General features: G+C 45.7%; 1 protein-coding gene across 1 annotated transcript in view; it reads left to right on the top strand.

Annotated features, from left to right (window-relative positions):
• Nucleotides 1-23,230, top strand: part of NUAK1 (NUAK family kinase 1) — a 71,672-nt gene that overhangs the window by 33,778 nt on the left and 14,664 nt on the right. Inside the window, exons 3-4 of the mRNA XM_080661328.1 lie at nt 13,424-13,575; nt 16,406-16,471. Of these exons, the coding sequence (XP_080517454.1) occupies nt 13,424-13,575; nt 16,406-16,471 (218 nt within the window). The remainder of the gene's footprint in view (nt 1-13,423; nt 13,576-16,405; nt 16,472-23,230) is intronic.

Here is a 23,230-nt window from a genome sequence, read left to right as displayed (position 1 = left end):
GAAGAAATGGAGAGTATAAATTTCCCAAATCTTCATTTTTAAAATATCCTGGAAAAATATTACACAAGCAATATGTGTTTATTGCGGAAATAATCAAAATATTAATGTTAAAATTAAAAAATACTTTCTGTTCTAACTCCCAGTTTGATAAAAAGCTCTCTACCCATGTTATATTTTTATCTACTTCTCTATATCTGTATGTATCTTCACCCAAAGTTGGATCATACAGCTTAGTTTGATTGTTTCTCAGTTTTTATGTTATGCATCTCTTCCTATGTCAATAAATATTCCCCTACAAAGACATTTTAAAACACTTTATAGTATTCCATTTATGGAAATGCCATCGTTTATTGAATCGTTGGCTTGTAGATGACCATCTTCTCCCTGTGTTGTCACATCATCTTCCCTCTGTGTGTCTGTGTCTAAATTTCCCATTTTTATAAGGACACCAGTCACATTGGATTTACATCCACCCTAATACCTCATTTAACCCCAGTTATTTCTTTAAGGACCCCATATCCATATCGGGTGACATTCTGAGGCACTGGGAGTTAGGACCGCACTATGTAAATTTCGGAGGGCCTGATTCAGCTCCTAACACTGGTGTCATGGTTAGTTGGTGGTCCTAGCAGAGGAGCCTTCTGACCCCATTTGGTTTTCCCCTCTGCCAGACCTCAGCCCTGTGTTTTTGACCTTATGTTTTGCGGCTGAACTCTCTGCCTCAGGCATCCCCCTCAACCTGGCCTTTGCTATCCTTTTCAACGCTGGGACGTGGTAGGAACAGTGGGTGGCAGCAATGGTGGTGGGCCCCGAGTCTGAGTTGATGGGCTGGTCTCTCATCCCTTCACAGAGAGAAAGGAAACCTCTCTGGAAGCTGATTGGTTGACAGGGCAGTCAAGAGTCTTAGCTGAGTGCAGGGATGCATTAATTTGCATAATGAAAAAACAATGCCAAAGCATCTAAGTGGCTGTTTGGACAACAGCCAAATGAATAGAAGCTGTTAAGGAACTTTGTAATTTCTTTTTCAACAAGGACCTTTATGATTAAACACACACACATACACGCGCACGCGCACACGTAGCGTTGGCAGCAATAACAATAGCAACATGACAAAGCAATGGTGTACCTCCCTGTATGTTTAGGAACTTGGGGATTTCATAGGGGAAGGCATCATCTTGGCTGTATTATCTGGTGATATTGAAATACTAGTTCCAGAGAAAAAGCAATTCATTCATAAAAAATATCAAGTAAGTGCTTAATATGTACCAGGCCCTGTTCTAGTGAACAAGATAAGCTCTGGCCCCATAGAGCTGACATTCAGTGAGTAGGCAAGTGAATAGATAAGTGGCTTTTGAACTGAGACCTGAATGAGCAGGGAGTAAGTCCTTGGGAGAGCTTGGCATTCCAGGCAAAGGGAGCAGCATGTGTGGATGCTCAGAGGAGGGCAGGAGCTTGTGTTGGTAGAAGTGATAGAGGGCCTTTGAGGCTGTGAGGCTGAGGTGGTGAGTGAGTAGGATGGTGGCAGGAGAGAGGAGGTTGGAGAGGGCCAGATCTTGGTCACATTGGCAAAAGGAGGGAGTGTGGATTTTACACCAGGAATGAGGGCAAGCCATTGATTTTGATGAGGGAAATAGCATTTTTCAATTTGTACTTTAAAATAATATTAATAAAACTAGGAGTTGTTAAGTGTTTACCCTGCCCTAGAACGTGTCATGTATTATCAAGTTTAATCCTTCCACCTATTACATACGAACTGTTAACATCTCTAACTTCTGGTAAGGAAAATGTAATGTTTCCCAAGCTTACATCAACTAATAGATGGTGGGTCTGAAAGTCCAACCCCGTCTCAGGGACATTCCGAAGCTGGTGCTCATAAAACCAACCAGTCATTTGGTGGTCTGTAGCGACCCCCATTGTGGGTCTTGTCCTAGACTCTGTGATGAGGGTAATTTCTGGCCCTCACCGAGATGGCTGTCTTAAATACGGGAGAGCATTAAATCCCAGCTTTGTGAGTATTTTAGAAGATATTTCTGCACAGCAGTCCATGGAAATGTAAGTTATTTATATATTATTCATAATACCCGCAGGCTTATAAAATCTGTGACCTCGCTGAATCAGCGCTGCTGTTCACCAAATCTCAAAAATAATCCCTTCAAATGTTTCTCTCTCAAACCAGCCTCTGGGGTTGCTCCCATGTTGACCCACGGGGGAAGGTGATTAACCCACAAATCTGTCAACTGCCAACAGGACCCATGACTGGCTTCTAATGCCCAGTCCAATAAAAGGATGGAAATACACCTGCCAGTGCGGGATAGGAAGGGTAACCTAATCTAGAGAGAAAAGGAAGAAATCTCTGGCACCATCGCTAGCTGGGCCCCTGTTTCCAGTCAAAGGAATTCCATTCTCTCAGTAGGGAGGTAATTGACAAAATGGAAAGAGCAGCTGAAAAGGAAGTGCCCGCCAGAGCTTTCAACTTGGTTGCCTAGGATGGGCGAGATAAAAAGTTTTTGCCTGAGGTTCTGATTTCAGGATCCGAGTTCAAACATCAAAGGCTCGAGGTACCCCCACCCCCCACCCTCTCCCACCCCCGTTTCCCCTTTGAAAGCCTAGGAGACCCAGTCTGCACAACCAAGAGAATGAACATCTTGTACTTTAGGGAACCTTAGCGCCCCATCTGGTAACAGTCCCGCGGGTAAAGAGGAAAAGGCCAGGGAGTGGGGGAGATTGGGCCTTGCCTTCCCTGTTATGCCCCGGGTTTTTGTTCCTGGAAATCTCTCTTCCTGGCCCTGCACGATTGGACTCTTTTTTGGCCCCTGGCATTGTGATCTGCTTTCATCACGGCTCCTATCTTAGGAAGGGTGATCCTGGCTTTCTGGGACTAAGTCGGAGGCCCATGTAGCATTGGTCAGCTGTAATCAGTCGCCTTCGGAAGAGTTTCTCAACCATAAAATAACAGAACAAAATAGACAAACAAGCATGCCTTCTTTGATAAGCACATGAGTCTCACACCTTTGCCCTCTGAACCTCAAACCTGCTGTCTGCAAGAAGATGGCAAAAGAGTCTGGGTTGTAGAAAATTCTCCAAATTCTTACCACGAAGACACTTGGGATGAGTTTACTATCAGTTAAACGTGCCTCTTATCTTCTTCCTAGAAGTACACATTACAATATCCTTTTTCGAGTTACCTGTGCCTCCTGAGGTTCTGCTAGGTCTTCCCGCAAGGGGATATTGTTTTTGCCCTCTGGTGAAAATCACTGCTCAAAACATCCAGCCAGAGATGAGGAGGAGAAAACAAAAGATAGGATCTGTGGACAAGCCCACCGCTTTTGGCCTGTGCTGTTTACTGCAGGCTTGTAGAAGGGCATTCCGCCTCCCGCTTTCTCCTCCCCCTACTTTTGTGGCCAGGTGCGGTGGGACTGATGTTTTCACGGGACCTAGCAGAGGTCCTAGAGTCAGAAACTGCTGTTCTCAGAGGGTGGTCCAGGACCAGGTGCGTCAGCATCACCTGGTCTCACCCAACTATACTGAATCCAAAACCCTAGGGGTGGGGACCAGTGTTCCCATGCACTCCTAAGTGCGAGAAGCACTCGCTGTATTGGAGAAACCCCTGCTCAGTAGGTCAGAAACCAATGCAGGGCTGTATTGTTAGCATCAGTTATTTGGAAATACCTACAGAGCAAGCCGTTCACATTTTTCCTCTGAGGCTCAAGTATTCATTCTAATTTAGGTTTCTCAGGCAGCAAGCAAACCCTGATTTAGGCCCTTTATAAGACAGGGGTCAGCTGAACTTATCTAACAAGGTCTGTTCTCATTCACTCATTCACCTATTTAGTCATTTATTTCTCTATTCATTCATTTCTTTTTACAAAAATGTATTGAACACTTATGTTCCAGGTACTGTTCTACTAGGGCAGTGGTCGGCAAACTGCGGTTCGTGAGCCACATGCGGTTCTTTGGCCCCTTGAGTGTGGCTCTTCCACAAAATACCACGGCCTGGGCGAGTCTATTTTGAAGAAGTGGCATTAGAAGAAGTTTAAGTTTAAAAAATTTGGCTCTCAAAAGAAATTTCAGTTGTTGTACTGTTGATATTTGGCTCTGTTGACTAATGAGTTTGCCGACCACTCTACTAGGGTGAGTATATATTTATTGTCCAAATAGGCTTAGATTTGAATGAGCCAATTGCTCTACCAATTTTTACTGTGTGATCTTAGGCCAGTGACTTAACCTGAGGTTCAGTAATCTTTTCTGTAAGATGTGGTCAATAGCTAGATTCTATATAGATAAGGTTGTGAAGAATAACTGATAATATGTAAAATAGCTAAGCACAGTGCTGGGTACATGCTCAGCAAATGATACTGATTCTTCCCAATGTGATTGATCTTTAGGGCTGTGAGAGGTCCTTTCTGGCTAGAGTAGAAACTTCTCTTGGGAGGTGCTGGAAGAGAAGGTTGAGACCAGATAGCCTAGATCAGTGATTCTGGATGCTGGATACACATTAGAATCTCATGGGGTATTTGTAAAAAATGCGGATGCCTCTGCATTTAGATTTAGATTTAATTGACCAGACTGAGAAATATGGACTTAGTCCTGCAGCTAAGGGGAAATGAGAGCCCTGCTCTAGGAACTCGTCTTGGTTGGATCATTTGTCATCAGTGAATTCCAGAGAAGAACGTGTGTCTGGCAGCAGTGTGTCTAGTGAGCAGTGAGCGATACCTTTGGGCTTGGGTTTACTTACTTAGCCATTTGGTTGCTGCCCTCATCAGGGACTCAGAGCCCCATGAAACAGTTTGTTGAACTTGGCAACGTGGTGTATTATGCTTGTGTTTACTCTTTTGAACCCATGGCGAATTGCTGAGCCTTTTAACCCACTGCCTTTGCTGCCAGATCCACAAGTTCCACACGAAGTCTCTGCAGGCTGGATGCAAAGGAAGGACTCGCCCCTGTTCATAACACAGCACCGGAGAGCTGTCTTCACTGTTAATCATGTGAACCAGCGCTTCAGCTGCGAGTCCGTCCAGCCACGTTTCTAATGAGTTTCCTATTAAGTTAGCTATTTGACCTTCAAGTGCATTATTTTCATTGTTTTCTTTTGATTACACCCAAGCCATTTTTCTGAAGGCTGGAGATTAGAAATAAAACAACTGCAAATGAACACTACTCCCTGGTTGTCCTGCCTCACCCTCTTGGGTTTCCTGGAATTCAGTATTTTCTAGTGCCTCAAATAATGCCACTTGTACTTGAGGCTAATTTTTAAGGAGAAAACTGGGACCGTGTTGTCATTTAACATGGGGTCTTTGGGAATTAACTGGGATGGCTCTGTTCATTTGCCCCAGTTAGTCATAAGCTGCATTTAGGGAGTCTCATAGGGTATAGAGGAGGTCCCACTGGCCACCGTGATTTCTGACAGGAGGTTCCTCTGGTCGGTATGGCTTGAGATTGAGATCCATGCTTTGGCACCCCACAGGGGACCGAGGAATGGACCCTAGTTAAGAGATCGGGCTTGCATCCACCTCAGGCTTTGTGGTCTTAGTATTAGTTTTCTGTCTCCTCCATTCTGCCTCCTGCCTTCCCCATCCTTCAACGCCACATGTATAATGCCAGGTGCGGCTTCTGCCAATTCATATCCTTAATACTTTTGGATATAATCCAGGCATATCTTCATTAGTTCTTTCTTAAACTAATACTTGCCGCTTAATAATACCAGGCTAACACTTATGCTTATTGTGAGCTATGATAATATTTACAATAAGGATAGTCTTCGTTTCAACAGGTGAAGTAATTGAGGCACAGAGAAGTCAAGTAACTTGCTAGGGTCACTCAGCTGGTAAATGGCAGAGCCTAGTTTTGAACCCAGGTAGCCTGGCTCTGGGACTCAGGGTCTTAACTACTGCTCTATCTTGCCCCATGAGGGAGACTGGAATTTAGAGTTGACAAGATGAGCCGTACATGGTGGGTCAAGCAGTGCTAGAAGCCGAGGTGTGATAACCAGAGGCCTGGCTTCATTGCCCAAATTAGGGGAGCATGATTTTTTTTCAGAAGTTCCTTGTATCACATAAAAGAGCCTTAGCTTCAAGTCTGGGAGGATTCTGAGATGTTCCGATCAATTGTCACTGCTCTCTTAGAATCAGGATTGTGTGAGTGGGTGTGTGCATGTGAATGAATGTGTGTGCTTGTGTGTGGGGGGGTGTGTGTGTGTGTGTGACAAAAAGGCTGAGACAGAGCAATAGAGAAAATGATCATGGAGGCTGTGGGCATGGCCGATGAGTGTGTGATGATGGCTGACAGAGCCCATCCCCTCATGGAAACACCGCCGGGGATGGTTGTGGAAGGAGGGGAGTCCAATGGCTGGTCTAACGTGGTGCATTTGATCTCCTCTTCCATGCAACTCCTCTCTCTTTCCTGGCCATGTCTATCCTCTGTCCTCCTAAGATTTGATATTGGGCCCTCAAATAGCACTGTTAATCTTGGCAGGAGTGAATGGTTTTTGGTAAGCCTTCTGCATCTCTGTCTTCTGCAGGTCACTTAGATAGATACTTTCTTACCATTTCTTTTGCCTTCTATGGAGTTCACTGCTGGCAGTGGGTGGCCTGGTTGGCTATGGTTCTCCTTGGACATGCCAGCCAACATCTAGAAAAAGTTTGGGTTTAAGTGAACTAAAGAGAGCTTTTCATTGTCCAAACCAGGAAACACATTGACTCAACTCGGACCAATTCATTGACAATGGGGAGCTGCCAGTCCAGTTTAATTTTCTCGCTCTCACTGCCTTGGGCTTTTGGACTTAAGGGACCAGAAGACCATTTTGTGAAGCCATGAGCCCATGAGGTGTTTGAAATTTAGTTCTGGAGAGGAAACTCTTGAAGAGTGAATCTTGTATTGACTAACTGATGTAATTAGGTTGCAGACAATTCTTGCAAAGGAAAGATGTCTCCATTTCTGAAATGGAAAATAAGCAATTTTCTGTGAGGATTCTACTGACCTTTAAGAAAAGAGCGTCCCTGAGAAATGAAATGGTACTTCTGTCTGAGGTTTTAAGAAAGTGATAAAAATGCTGCCTTGTGGGGAGGCAACACCATGGAAGGAATGGCAGTTTCCTAGAACTAATTTGGGATATGAAGTTGACAGAAGGCAAAGGCAGGAAAAGAATTCAGACCGGTTCACTCTAGGCCCTTGGCCTTTTTTGCTTAAAACCAACAAACTAATCTTCCTTTCTTGAGGTTACATGTCAAGCAGAAAGATATCCTCCAATTTTTAGAACCTGCTCTTCACAGAGTATCCTGTAAGTCGATTCCCACCCTCTCCCTTCCCAAGCCCTTCATCTTCCTAAATGGCCTCCTGAATTTGGCTCTAAAATGGCTGGTGGATGGTTAAAGTCCCAAGATCTCCTCACGCATCAGCATTTCTCCCAGGCCAGAGCATTGTTTTGATAATACGCATATTCTCAAGTTATACAGTTGTGTTATTAACCCTGAGGGCAACAGGAGGGAATGGTTAGGAGATGGGTAATTAGCGTGGTTGTGAAAGCCAGACAAATCAGGAGGCAGAACTGGGCTGTCAAACTGAACATCTGATGAAATTCAGAATTAATTTGGAGAAGTCGCTGTTGCCATAGCGACCAATCCCCATTCTCCTTTGAAATGGAAAATAAACAGAAAACAAGAAAAACAATTCAAGTTGGTGTCTGGGAAGAAGGCCCTTCTGTGGAACAGTAGAAGAAAACGCAGAGAGATTTTAGAATACTCTGAAACAATGGTAACAGGCTCTCCTGCAAACAAAGCTCAAGTCCTTTGTCATGGGTCAGTTCCACGCCTGCTTTCTCTAGGAATCTTTTCAGGCCCATTCAAGTTACCTCACCCATCTTTCTGTTCATCTGGGTACTTAAAGCCTGTATGGTATAGGTGAGACCTTGATTTATTTGTGAAGTACTAGTTTTATTTAACCGGATAGCAACTCTGGAGGACAAAGACTGTGTCTTGTACTAGGTTTGCGTTTTTTTAAACACATAACAAAATGCTCAGTAATATGTTTCAGGTAGGCTGATAAAAGAGCATTTTTGGTAGAGATGTTGGTTCTCTTTTATGAAGGAGAATCTTTACTGAGTATTATGTAAGGAGAGTCCAATAATTGGCTCTTGGTGTATAAAAATGCAACTGATATCTGAATATTAATATTCTATTCTGCTACATTACTGAGTATTACGCAAGGTGGTGTGGAGTCGTGGCAAGAACATAAGCTTTTGAGTCACACAGATTTGGGATCAGATCCAGCAAGGATCTGCCCAACAGAAATGCATACAGATGAGCATCAAAAATCATGTGTAAGAATGTTCGCAGCAACACTGCTCATACTGACCCCCGCCTGGAAACAATGCAAATGTCTATATCAACTGTAGAGTGGATAACTAAACCATGATGCATTCACAACATGGAGAACTCTGCAAGCAATGGGTGTGAACAGTCTTTGACTACGTGGAACAGCATGGATTATTCTTACAAATATAATGTTGAGAAATGAAGCCAGACACAAAAGAATATGTACCGAATGATTTCATTTTTAGAAAACTTGAAATGTCAAACTAATCTGTGCTATTGGCTTATATTTATGATATTCATGATATTGATGCAGATATGTGCACACACACAAGCACACACACTTGGGGAGATGGGTAGTGACAGAAAGAGGCCCTGGGGGGTGTTTGCAGGGTGCTGGCCACGTTTCTTGATCTGAATGCTGATTCCTTATTTATGAAGTAGGAATAATATTAATACCTATCTCATAGGAGTGTTATTATGGTTAAAGTCCTAAGATCTCCTCACGCATCAGAGGAGAATCCAGGGCATGAGGTAATGGTTCAATAAACATTAGCTATTGTTATTCTGAATAAGCCTTCCAGGGAAGGAGCAATCGCTGTCTGGGGAGACTCCTGGGGAGAAGAGAGCCCTGGACTATTTCATAGGTCCAGGATCCTGGATACTACCCTGCCCTTTGTTCCATGTATTTATCGTTCTTGGCGATGTCTGGTCGCTTGTGTCTGACTCCTCCTCCACAGAGCTCCCTGGGGCCTTCAAGGCCTCTGTGTTACATTCAAGGCCTGCTTCTTTCTCTTCTTTCTCTTCTAAAAAAGTTATCTTTATTGATTTCAGAGAGGAAGGGAGAGGGAGAGAGAGAGGGAGATAGAGAGAAACATCAGTGGTAAGAGAGCATCATTGATCCGCTGCCTCCTGCAGGCCCACTCCGCCGGCCCTCCACTCCCACCCCACCCCGCACCCCATCGAGCCTGCAATCCAGACATATATCCTGACCCTTGACCCGGAATCGAATGGTGATCTCCTGGTTCATAGGTCGCTGCTCAACCACAGAGCCACGCCTCTTCTCTTAATCCCTGGCACCCTGGTAGTTCTGCTCCCATTTCTGCCTTGTTCACTTTCCCTTCTCCAGGACCAGCCTTTCCTCCCCTTCTTAACCTCGCAAAGACTTCCTTTAGTACCCCCAATGCCATCCACATAGTGGGTGCTTCATAAAAATTTGTTGTTGTGCTAAAACCCAGATCTTCAGCACATGGACGTGGGCCCAGCGCTGTGGGCTGACTCCAGCCGAGTTAGGTTTCTATTCAGGGCTTTGATTTTCCTGGTGGGCCTGGCATGTCAGGGGCCATAGTTTTCCTTACCACTCTGGAGCCACTGGGCTTCTGGGTAAAACTGTCTGGCCAAGAGACACAGGCTTTCATTTTTCAGAAAGGAAACCCTTCCCAACTGGTGGAAAATAAGCTTTTGCTTAGTGACTAATAACATAAACACAGACAAGATTTCTGGGCTTATAAATAACCAGCTGTAAAAGTGCCCAAGGGAAGCAGCCCTTTTTGCCATAAGAATGGCCAAGAGCGGTCCTGTCACCTCACTGATAGTGGCCTGACTGTGGGCAAGGAGCCTTGGGCCGTGGGTACGGAAGCCGGTCATTCTTTAGAACAGATTCCCAAGGCCTTGCTCTCATACATTATAAATCCTGGGAAAATAATAGTTGATCTCTACGGTTCTTTTTGCTTGAAAATCCTCTGGTTCTGCGGCAGCCACAGCACGTTTTAAAGAGCTATGTTGGCGGGAGAGGCAAGTCTTAGGGTTTTGTTTTGCCAGAAGCTGCCTAAGAGGCAGATGAAGTAATTAGGAGAATAACTCCTATTTACTGAGCACTGGCCGAGGCGCTGCACTGAGGATGCTGGACCCGGCAGCTCACTGAATCCCACGTCACTGTGTGAGGAAATCGTTAACCTTGCTTGACCGATGAGGAGACGAGGTCAGGGGGTTTAGTGCATGTGAGTAACAGTACAGTGAATAATAGTGCAGAGCATGGAGTGTGTAGTCAGACCACAGGCTCAGGCCTGCTTTGGCCTCGTACGAGCTCTGTGGCCATGGCAGTTACTAACCTCTCTACATCTAGGCTTTTTCATCTGTTGAATGAGGGATACTCATAGGACCAAAGCCATAGGGCATAATTCATGCAGAATGCTATTAGTCCAGTGCCTGCACATGGTAAACCTTCACTAAGTGCTGCTTTTGTTAGGAAGGGCTCAAGAAGCTTCACGTATGGACATCGCATTGCCTTCTTAATGAAGCATGGATGCTTCGAGTCTAGAATGGTTGTTTGCCTTTAGCTAATCTAGAGTTACAGTGAGGGCCATGATCGTGAGACTCCAGCTGTTTCCTGTGGGAGGGCTGAGGGTAGGGTTCCATAGCCAGGCCTGGCCACTGGGACGTTTCTCTCACCTGGATGTCCCCCTGCCCCACCTGCAACAGTGAGGGGCTGATTTTATCAGTTGGGTATCATCTCATTCATCTAGTGTTTTCCACACTGGCTCCTGGTTAGTTCCTCTGGATTATAATAAGAATATTGAAATGACCAAATCAACCTGCAAAACTCTTGAGTTAAAGAAACCAGATCTCCAAGGGCCATTACGTATTAACATTTTCCAAATATGTTACCTCAGTTTGACCATGGAACCCCATTTTCCTCAGAATAGCTTGCAGGGCTAGTGCTCCATGGAACATGCATTTGGATCTGTTCCCCACCCCACTCCAAATGCAGCCAGCAGCCGGGCAAGAGTGAACGATGGGAAATCAGAGAGGATGGGGATTTGGAGCAAGGGGTGGTGGGCGACGTGGGACAGGTGGGCAGGATTGGGATATACTTTAGAGGTAGGATCAGCGGGACTTACTGATGCAATCTGCTTAGTAAAATACTTGGCGTATTGAAGTGTGTTGAACTGAACTGCGTTAATGTCTCCTTGATACCATGTCAGCCCGTTGGGAAGGGAAGAAGCCAGTGGCTGAAGCCACCCTTTGGTTTGCATGGGGCACTGACCCACACCTTCTGATAGACTCTGAAGGGACCGCTGGCTTTGACCTTTAGTTGTTGGCATCAGACTTTTTGGGGTGTGAGGCTCCTTGTTTCTTTCCCTGTTGAAGTACTTTCCTTCTCCCTTCCTCCTCCCACCCCTTGTAAAATGAGGAAACCCTCTGCCCGCTTTTGGGAATATCACTCTCTCATTGTTGGAGCCTGAGCCATGCATCCTGAGGCAGCTTTTCCAAAGTTTATTGTTAATGAAAAGTGCTCAGCAGGCTGAAATCCCTGGCAGGAGCTGGAGCCGCAGGGTACACCGAGGCCAGCAGACGCAGGAGCAGCCAATTTTATCTGGCTGTTCTCATTCTCCTCCTCCTCTCTGCCCTCCTCCTTCCCCCTTAGTTTTATCAGAGAGGTTTGGCTGGACTTGAAGGAGCCAAAAAAGGAACTGGAGGGGGTCTGAGTTTCTAGCAGCAGTGACAAGGTGTGGGAGGACAGGGGACCCAGGCCTGGGCACATTCCAGTTTAACTCAGTCCTCAGTGTGTGTGCGTGCGTGCGTGTGTGTGTGTGTGTGTGTGTGTGTGTGTGTATGTAGTAGGCCCTTGGGGTCCAATAATATTGATACCAATTGTAATAGCTAACATTGAGTGCATGCCGTAAGGACAGGCCTTGTTCTAAGCATTTAGCATACCTCATATCAATAAACTCTCCCAGCAGTTCTAAGAAGTACATCCTAATATTATGCATGTTTTATAGTTAACGAAACTGAGGCACAGAGAGGGCAAGCAACTTCCCTAGAGTCACACAGCAAGTAAGAGGCAGATCCAGGAATCCTACTTGCCAGTGTCTGGTTTCAAAACTATACTTTTTGTCTCAAAGCTCAGGCAGGCAGAGGAACTGGATATATAAACTAGCAAATAAATTCATGTAGTTTGAAAGTCTTATGATGCAAGTACCGTAAAAAAGCAGAAGGAAGGCAAAGTGGAAGCCATATTTGAGTTCATTCTCAACTGATGAGTTAGAAGAGCATGGAGGTGGGAAACAGTTTGTGTGTGTGTGTGTGTGTGTGTGTGTGTGTGTGTGTGTGTGTGTTTGTGTGTGTGAGAGAGAGAGAGAGAGAGAGAGAGAGAGAAACAGAAGCAGCAAGGAGTCCTGCATTGGTGGGCATTGGACATACATTGCCTTACTGGGATTGGTAGAATCTGGTGAGATGGAGGAAGGTAGTCAGAGGTCCTTCAGGGAGGGTCTTGGGTAGCCTACAAAGGTGTGCTTTTATTTTATTTTTTATTTTTATAACATATCTCTTGGGAGTGGAGGATTTCAAAAACAATTATTATTTTGTCTTTGCTCAAAGGGCATTTTATGTGAAAGCCCAAAATATGAAACAGAGCAGAGTCCCTTTGGTTGAGGCCAAAGTCTATCCTTCGAGGCCTCCCCGAGCCTGGTGCCCGGGCATCTGCCTGGAACTCCGGGAACTCAGACGAACAGAGTTTTGAACCTATCACTGTTTGAGAATATCAGAGTTGGGGGAGAGAAGCACTTAGTGATATGTAATTATTTACTGTAATTGTCCAGAATGCACTTATGAAGGTTTGAATTCACTCATTTAATAAATATTAATTGAGCCCCTTGGCCTATTAGCACACCAGGTGCTGGGGATACATTAGTGAATGACCTGGAACCACCCTCATATACAGTCTAATGGAGGAGACAAAATAAACAAATACACAGAATTGTTGTGTGATAAGGCTAAGGATCCACAGGATCATATAGGACCTCATGAGACAGATTTGAAACTTTGGGCTTTATTTTGAGTGAGATGGAAAGTCTGGAAAGTTTTAAGCAAAGAGATGACAAGATCAGTCACCAACTTTGGGTCAGAGGAGCTCATGAGGTCCTGGTAGCTACAGTGATGATATCGCCCACTTGGCTGGAAAACTCGCCCAACTCCTCGTGATGGTGCACGGCCCAACGTGTGTCCTTCCTGGTAGCTGTTTGCCCTGCCCCTCGCTCAGTGACATCTCTGTTGTCCCAGTCTAAGTGAGATTGTTGGATTAACAGGGTTTTTGTATATTGCTGCTCCCCCCACAGTGTTTGAGAACAAAGATAAGATTGTGATCATCATGGAATACGCCAGCAAAGGGGAGCTGTATGATTTCATCAGCGAGCGGAGACGCCTCAGCGAGAGGGAGACCAGACACTTCTTCCGGCAGATTGTCTCGGCCGTTCACTATTGTCACAAGGTACCGGCCCGCCAGAGCTTTGGCCGCAGATGGTGTCGATGGCATCGCGTGTTTTTTGTTTTTGTTTTTGTTTGTTTTTTTCCACATTATAAGGGTAATGTCTGTTCATTATAGTACTTATGGAGAATTTACAAAATGAAAAGAAGAAAATTACCACCATCCATAATTCTAGAATCCAGCAATAACTCATTGTTGACATTTTTGTTTCTTTCTAATCTTCTTCCTCCTACTTTTAACATTTGGTTTTTTTAAAATATATTTTTTATTGTTTTTTTACAGAGAGGAAGGGAGAGGGATAGAGAGCTAGAAACATTTATGAGAGAGAAACATCAATCAGCTGCCTCCTGCACACTCCCTACTGGGGATGTGCCAGCAACCAAGGTACATGCCCTTGACCGGAATCGAACCTGGGACCTTTCAGTCCGCAGGCCGACGCTCTATCCACCAAGCCAAACTGGTTAGGGCATTAACATTTGTTTTTTATTTGAATTTATTTTGAATAATTTTAGATTTACAGCAGAGTTTCCCAGTAGTACAGAGAGTTCCCATATACCCCTGACTCAGCTGACCCTATGGTAACATCTTACCATAATACATTACTGTAGTATGAATGTACCAACATTCATACGTTGCCATTAACAAAACTTCAGATTTTATTGGGATTTCACCAATTTTTCCACCAGTGGCCTTTCTCTGTTCCAGGAGTAATGCATCACATAATTTTTACAAAGTTTGTGTCTTGCTTTTTTCACTCAGTATTTTAATCTAAACATTTTCCTATGTTACTAAAAATTCTCTGTAATTATTGTGATTATTGGACATGTAGGCTGATTCCAGTTTCTGGTTGTTACAAATAGTGATCAACATTTTCAGACATTAACCTTTTCCTCTCATCTGAATAATTGGCTTCAGAGAAATTATAGAAGTGGAATTACTACACCATAGGTTCTGAACCTTTCTCTGCTCTTGGTCCCTTTTGTTGCATTGATTGGTTCCACAGGGGTGACATATAGATGCTCATGTACATCCTGCTGTGTTACAATACACCTAATGGGATGTACTCATCATACAGCCATGGGTTAGCCACTGTTGGCCCCTGGAGAAGGAAATGAAGTCCCCAGATAATTCCAAGCCACAGTCCAACCATTATTGTTATTAATCATCTTATTTATACTTTCCCCCCAGAACTATCATACTTTAAACACTCACTCAATTTGAGGACAGCAGTGACTTGAATTCAACATGGCATGCCAAATAATTAGTTTCTTCACACAAATGATTATAGTACAGGGTCCCCTGGTTTGCCAGGTATTCTGGTTCATCAGTAGTGGCTCTGCGAGTGATTAGAAAATGATTATTCAGATCTAAAACCCATAACCCAAGGTCCTGATGATTCAGATTATACAACAGTGTGCATTTTATCACCAGGCATCATCAAAAAGCAGTGCAGATGGTATTTTTATTATTTGAAGTTTCTGCATACTAGGGGACTTTATTAGACTCATTCCATCTTACTGTGAAAATCAGGAATGCAGCAGTGTAAACCGAACGACTCCCAATATTGAAAGCAAAGCAGAATTAGGTACCTTATATTTCGTGTCTTTCCTTGAGGAGCCTGGGTTTGTGCATTTTTTGAATTCAAAACATACGCTTGAAGGTTTGGGTTAGAAAAAGAGTCTCAGAAATACATGTTCTTTTCTTCCCTCTGGTCAGTACTTTTGGAGATGTTAGGAACTGGCAAAAGGAAAGGAGAATAATAAAGAACCAATTGGAAAAGGGGAGATTCTGAACTAAGAAAATCTTGACTGAAAGACAGAATTTCTAGGCAGTTCATTTGCTTAAAAGAGCAGCTTAGCTTGTAAATGTCCTTTATTCTGAATAATGTTAAAACTTCTCTCCCTGCTAATTACCTGCCCAGCTCGGAATAGTTGGTTCTTTCAGTTCCACTCCTCTTCCCATGCCCACCATTAAAAGATCACTGGGTTTTAAAAGAGAAGTGAGCACACCAGTTTTATTGCTGTTATATATAGACCAACAGCCTACTGGCTGATGACTCTTTTCACCTGTCGGTGGGCTGGCTGCTTGTCACTGCAGCTCAGCTTCCAGCCTTCCCAGAGCTTACCTGAATGGGTAGGTCATCCAGTGTGGCAGCGACCTGCCGACCTGCTGTGGTCAACCCAATGGTTACGGTCTCACCAGCCTCCCCCACCTTCACCCTTCACCTGCATTGAGTCCCGCCGAGCACAAGGGGACTTTGAAAATCTTCCCTCCCAGCTGCTTAGGAAACACCCATGGTAGCAACCTTGTTATCCTCAGAACAGATTGAACCAGGCTTCTTTCCCGCATCGAGGAGGCAGGCAGACCGACAGACAGACAGACACGCAAGGTCTGGGAGCCCTGCATTCTGAGTCCCCAGCAGAGAAATCTGCTTCTTCCCTGGGAATCACATCATAGACAGACATGGTTTGCCGCCGCCTGGGACTGTGTTGCTTTCACACAGTGGAATGACATTCCAACAAAGGATCCCCCTGCTGTTTTACAGGCTCTGGGGGAGAACAGATTCCAGTCATTTTTCCCTTAACCACACAGCAAGTGACTAATGCTCTGCTGTCCCAGTCTCTGGCGGGAGCTGCATGACAGTGAGAGCAGCCCTGAAGGATGGAGGCGAAGACCACCGGGCTGGTGCATCTTTCATCTGTCAGATGCTTCCCTTTGCTCTGCCTCCACCTCTCTCTCTCTCTCTCTCTCTCTCTCTCTCTCTCTCTCTCTCTCTCTCTCTCTCTCTTCCCATCCGCTCCCATTCAATTCCCCGCCTGTCTTCTCATTTCAGAACGGTGTGGTCCACCGGGACTTGAAGCTGGAAAATATACTGCTCGATGACAACTGCAATATTAAGGTAAACCTCTTGCCTCGATGATTGATATGCAGGGCCTGGGGGTGGCATCCGGTGGGGGTTTAAGCTGCTCCAAACTACAGCTTAGAAATAAGGTGGCCACTTCCTTCCCCGGCAGGCGGGTGGGGAGCGTCACTGGGCTTGAGTCCTCAGTTCAAACTCCGTAAGCCATTTACCCATGTTCAACTACATGCCAGACATTCTTCTTCATGCTGGGATAATTAGGTGACTAAAATACAGTCTCTGTCTTCAGCAAGTTCATGGTCTACAATCATTACAATCATTGCCATAAAAATACTTAGTACCATAACACTTAGGTTACGTATTTCAAGTCATCTTTGTCTGATATCATTTAAATTCGATCTTTACAAGAACCCTAGGAGATAGGTCCTCTTGTTCACATCGTTTCCTAGCTAGGGACACTGCGACACGGAGAAGTGAAGTCACTTACCCAAGGTCACACAGTAGTAGGTAGTGGAGTTGGGATTTGAACCCATGTCTTTCTGACTCGTGAGCCCTTGTCCGAACCACTATGCTCCGTTTGCCAGCAGGGCCCCGAGTTATCTTAGAGCTGGGACTCTTTGCCTGCCACTTGCTGTCACTCCCCTCCCTCCCACCCCTGAGACCTGCCTGGGACTGGGAAGCTGATTGAAAGGGAGGTGGTGTTCACTGTTGGGAAGGAGCATCCCGTCAAGTGATGGAGTTTGCTTTTACGGAGAGTATTATTGCTGGCTGCTGCTGGAGCTGGAGAAAGTGCTCCTGGCCAGTAGGGTTCAAGTGCCTCCTGCAGAGCACTCAGGACGCCCCTTTGATCACATCGGCAAAATAAGCAAATACGGTTTCAAAATAAACGGAGCTCGCTGCGTGAGTTTCATTATGAAATGGCCTTAGTCCTCCTGGCACCAGGGGATCCCTCTAATTAGCCGCTGGTGACGTTAGTGCCTCCTCCCTGGTCCCAGGACCAAGCCTGGGAATGACCTTGCATCGCCCTCTTTTGCTGTTGAAGTTGCTCTAAGTTGAGGAGGTGCATCACGGGGGACTCTTTCCTTGCTTGGAAGGATGGAGTTGCTTTGGCATCTGACCATCGTTAGTCACCATCATCCTTCGAGAGGCTCCTGGAAGCCACGTCCAGTGACATCTTGTTTTTGCAAGTGGTTGACTGTGGTCACATAGTTCTGTGTAGTCCTTAGAATGAGGAGGAAAGAGTTGGTCAGAGCAGCTTTCTCTAGGAACAGGAAGTGAAATCTCCAGTTCTGGCTGAGTGGCTGGAGAATTCCAGCAGGAGGCTAGATGCAGAGTTAGAACACTCCTTCCTGTGTGGCTTACTAGTTCCTTGACATTGGGCAATGCACTTCACCCTGTTAACTGGAAAACGGGGTAACAGCAATGCCCACAGGCTTGTTTTGAGGAGTAAATGAGATAGTTTGTGGTTAGCTTTATACACTGCTGAGCACTGTGTAGTGAGGCAAGGTCAGAGCAGTGGCTTTCGAGTTGGCTCGTCTGGCTTTTGAATGGCAGCCCTGCCTGTTACTGATGGCAGTATTTTGGGTAAATGACTTGCCTGCCTAAATCTCAGTTTCCTTACTTGTCCAGTAGGGTTGTCAGTCCGCCTCTGATGATTGTTGCGGATTTGTTCCTTTTTTCACTGAGTGTTTTCGGGGCAGTTACTGTGTGCCATGCCCTGTTCCCAGTCCTGGGGAGGCAATGACAAACATGAGGATTTTAGACAGTATGTAATCAAAGCACTGAGCACTTCCTGTCCAAGGTGCCTACTTAAATGGGCGGCCACTGGGAGGAAACCGGACAGGACACCAGTTGCTTTGAAGGTACCTGGTGGTCAGGCCATGGCTAGAGAATTGGGTTCTGGCTTGAGGGACACATTCTAAGGGTTTGTGTCATCCACCCTGTTAACTTCCTCTGCAGATTCTTCCTCCCACCTGCCCCCAGAGCTCTCCAAACTAAATAGTCTTCCAACGCCTGGAATGTGAGCCTCTCACTTGGGGGTTGGGTTCTGCAGTACAGTGTGACCTCTTGCTCCCATGATGTAGTCCCAGAAGTGATAAGGCACATAGCTTCCTAGGGAGTCATAGACTTGCCCAGAGGAAAAGAATGGTTAGAATTCTGAATGCAACTGAGCTGGGAACAATAGGCAGGAGCCCAGGAGAATGGCTCATTAGCATAAGCAATAGTGCCATGGTGTTGGGCCTCCCAGTTCCCAGGACCAAGTCCTTCAATCTAGGGTCCCTGTCCATTCGGTGGGGAAATAGCAGAGATAGCACATTATAAAAATTAAGGTTTGGGCCATATCTTTTGCTTTAGGATTCTTTTTTTTTTTTTAACACATTTTTTATTGATTTCAGAGAGGAAGGGAGAGAGAGACATCAATGATGAGAGAGTATCATGGACTGGCTGCCTTCTGCACATCCCTCCTACTAGGGATCGAGCTGGCAACCCAGGCATGTACCCTGACCAGGAATCCAAACATGACCTCCTGGTTCATAGGTTGATGCTCAACCGCTGAGCCACATCAGCTGGGCTAGGATTCCTAATCCTTAAGATTTTTTGTTTATGACATTTACTAAGGAAAGAAAACCACACACACACCTCCCGAACAGAAACTAAACCTTCCTATTCTCTGATACGAATCCTTCCTTCTGCTTATTCAAGGAATGCTGCTAGGATCTGAGACTCCTAACGCTTGAAAGAAACTTGAGGGTCATTTCCAAACCCTTTGTTTTAATGATTATGGTCCAAAAAGTCTAAGTGATATGCCCAGGACCAGACACAGTGAATCAGTGTAGATGAAATTATTGAGTCTTTGTATCCCCGGAGTGTGGCACAGTGCGTGTCACATAGTAGGTGCTCTTAGGCTGTTTGATTGGAGTGAAGGGATGACAGCCAGGATTAGAATTCAAATGTTTGACTTCCAGACAAATTCTCTTTTCATCATCTCACACCCACTTCCAAGGTTTTTAAAAATGTGTTTCAGCTGGTGTTGATTTGTCTCCGGCTGGATATGCTCAGCTCTTCCCAAGTCAGCATTTTGCTGAAAACATATTTATAAAAGGGCACTTGTGATAAAGGCAGCAGGCACAGACACATGGCTGCAAGCTGGGCTCCAAGTTCAAGAGAGCCCATGTCATCGGTATCTGGACAAGGGGACCATTGACACTGATGGCCTCTTACCAACCAATGGGATATGAGCAGCGAGATGCCTCTTGGAGCCCCCTCATGTGTCTCTAAATGTGGGTGCATCTTCCCAATTCCAAGGGCAGAGGGCTGTTGCCCAGGAAGCCTATAAAAATGCTACTGGTTTAATCTTGTCACATGTCGCTGCAGTTTCGGTGGGAGCCATGCAGCTGTTCCTCGTCCCTTCCCTGCCTGATGTTGATTTGCAAAGAGCACATCTGGCATTGGGAATTACTTATCTGGCCAGTGTGAGAGGGTGTGGCTTCTAAAAATATTCACACAGTCGGTCAGCAGAAAGAATGAGAGCAATGTGCTTCTTTGGGTTGCATTCCGTACTCCGAGGAGAAGCATGTCTACCAAAATAGACACCCAGGATAGCATTAATTTGCAATTAATAAAAACGGGCCAGATTTCACATCCCATTCTCTGGGAGAACAGAATGCCGACAATTCCCATGGGAGGCTCCTGTAAAAAAAACTCCTTACAATGAGAAGAGGTCCAGGCACCAGGGTCAGCTGACCTTCTCAAAGAGGGCTGAGAATTTGGTGAGCTCCCAGGACTCAGAGTAGAGGGGCGGAGGGGAAATGGCCTGTTGCCCCTGATGACAATGGAAACTCAGCTGCTGGGGATAAGAAAAGAAGCTTTGAATGGCTGGGGCTCAGGCGAGATAGAAGCCCTCGGAGGCTTAAGAAGACCAAGGGGAGGCGGCTCAGGATCTGCGCCTCTGGGCTTTGAGTATATGAATGTGAGAATGTGCATTCATGCGTTCACTAATCCGTTCATTTGTTCGCCTATCCATTTGTGTGGGTGTATACATATGTATTCATGTGTGCTTGCATTCACTCATCCGTTCTTGCACTTACTCATTCAGCAAATCCAATCTCTTCAATGGACAATATTTACTCAAGCACAAATGTTTACTAAGTTTCTACTGGGTACCTGGCCCTGTGCTGGCTGTTGGGAATTTACTAGTGAACCCGATGGTTGGGTTCCTGTGTTCTTGGAGCTCAGAATCTAGCACGTAAACCATTGGTCAAGATGAGTCATGAGAAGGATACAGAGGTGAACGAGGACAATAGGTACCTGCCCTAATGGACTTAGAATTTTAGTTCGGGACACAAGCAATAAACAGAAATATATAATGTAATTGTCCGGCAGTGAAGAAAATTCATTCAGGGTTCACTTAGAGAATGGCAGGTACTATTTTAGCGAGGGTGGTCAGAGAAGGCCCTTGCATAGGACTCAGACTCCTTAAATCTACCGAGCTTTCTCTGGATTCCTGTCCTTTGCACACATGGTTCCCTCCGCCTAGGATGCTCATCCCACTGCTCTTTGCCTGTCTGTCCGTTGAGTCTCAGCTTGAACACCTCTTCTTCCAGGAAGCCTTTTCTGATCCTTGTCCCTTGGCAGGACCAGGTGGCCCTGCTGTTGGCCTCAGGGTGCCTTGTGTGATACGCTGTGGGAGTGAGCAGGAAGTGGTGGGTCTGTTAGCTGGAGGGACCAGAAAGCCTTTGATTCAACTGGGTTTTGAAGGATAGGTCGGAGTTCAACAGAAAGGAATGTGATGGTCTTTTAAGGTGAAGAAGCAGCAAGCACAGGAACAGGGCATGGAGGATAAAGAAAGAAAAAAAAAAAAAGCAACCTTTATCGAGTCCTTGCTAGTAGCCAGAGCCCAGAGCCAGACCTTCCATGTGCCTTCTTTCATTTGGATATTAGAATATCTCCACTGGGGTGGGTCTGATTACTCCCATTTTACAGATGAGGAGGTTCCCCAGCTAATAAGCAATGGGACTGGCTACAGCTAAGGGTCTTTAACCTTAAAGACCAGCCACTTGATAAATTCTAACCCTTACTGCTCCCACCCAGATTTGCCCTAAATCCAAGAAAGACCCTGAAGACACTTTTTGGCCCTTGCTTCAGGTCGCCTCTCCTTGTCTGTAGCAGCTTGTGTCCAGCTGTCCCAGGGAGACACTCTCCAGGCACAGGGATGCCTGAGTTGATGGAGCAGTGAGCTGGGGCTGGTTGCTCAGTAGCATCCCGAGAGGCTGCTTCTCGGAGGCGCCCTCGGTGAAGAGCTTCCCCAGATCTCGTGGAATCAGTCATTTCCAGCCTCTCTCGAGAGGTGGTGTGAGCGTAGATCTTTTGAAGATGAAAGCCGACCCCGTTCTCGTCTGCTCACTTCCACTCCTTGCCTCCACTTCCTGACAACTCAGGAGTGAGGCTGTCCTGGGGAAAGCCACAGCCATGAACTCCCCGGCCGGAAAGGAGCTATGGAGTGTGTCTTTCCTGATGGGCTTGCTGTCTTCCTGAAGAGTTCCACAGAAAGCTGTTTCCTTCTCAGCCACCTGAGAGCAATAACTCTTCTTTATGTGGAGCTTTAAACCAAAGCAGCTCTTCCTCCACATCTCAAGCCAGCCATGTCTCCACCCTGGGCCTCAGGTTCCTCATCTACAAAATGGGGTAGCCATGATACCCTCGTCATAATTGTTGTGATGACTTAATACATTCATATATGTAGTGCTCACAGAACGGTGATTGGCCTGTAGTGGTGCTGCCAGCCGTGGGCAAACTACGGCCCGCGGGCCGGATCCGGCTGTTCTATCTGGTTCTCTTGCTCTCCCCTCCGCTCCTTTACTTTGAATTTATATTAGTTCACACAAACACTCCATCCATGCTTTTGTTCCGGCCCTCCGGTCCAGTTTAAGAACCCATTGTGGCCCTTGAGTCAAAAAGTTTGCCCACTCCTGAGTGCTGCTATTATTATTGTTTATTGTTGTTATTATTATTTCATTTAACCAGATTTTGGTTTTCACAACATCATGTGGTTGGTGCTGTTGCATTCCATTTTCCAGCCCAGGAAACTGAGACTCAGAGAGGTTGAAGTAGTAATTGCTCACATTTACTGCAGGCCACGTGAGGCATGGTTTCCGTCTATCATTGATTTGATATTACATCAGTCCTGCAAAATAGGTTCCATTATCATCATCCCCTATTGTATAGATGAAGAAACCCAGGTTCAGAGTGGCTGATGTTAGGGGAGTCCCCTGGAGATCTTGCTAAGATGCAACCTGACTCAGTAGGCCTGGGGTGGGTGGGGCCTGCAATTCTGTAACGGACCAGCTCCCAGCCAGTGGCCATGCTCTACTGGTCCTCAGACCTCTGTGGAGGAGGGAGGGGTTGACCAGCGTGCCTAAGGTTCCAGTTGGGAAGAGTTGAGGCCAGGATTTGAACTCAAACACTCAAGCTCTCCATCCCTTACTCTTCCCCTCATGCAGCGCAGTCTCTCATGCTTATTTCCGAAATGAATGATGACAGTTTCGTTGGCTGTTTGGTGGACAGTGGCATAACGCTTTCAGTCCTGTGTCTTGCCTAGCAAACAGTGTTAAGTAAACTGAATCATCAGCATTATCGTAACAGCTGTAATGAATGGAGTCTCTGGAACCAGGATTATTTCAGGGCTTTACATGTGGGTTCGCTGATCCTCACAACACCTTTGTGCGGTGGGGTCTGCTATCATTCCCATTGTGCAGATGAGGAAATTGAGGAACTTGGCAGGTCCCACTGAGCACCTAG

This window comes from Plecotus auritus (assembly GCF_963455305.1).
Source record: "Plecotus auritus genome assembly, chromosome: 3".
In the NCBI taxonomy this organism is placed as follows: Eukaryota; Metazoa; Chordata; class Mammalia; order Chiroptera; family Vespertilionidae; genus Plecotus; species Plecotus auritus.
The sequence above is the reverse complement of the archived record's forward strand: the minus strand, read 5'-3'. Positions and strand labels throughout refer to the sequence as shown.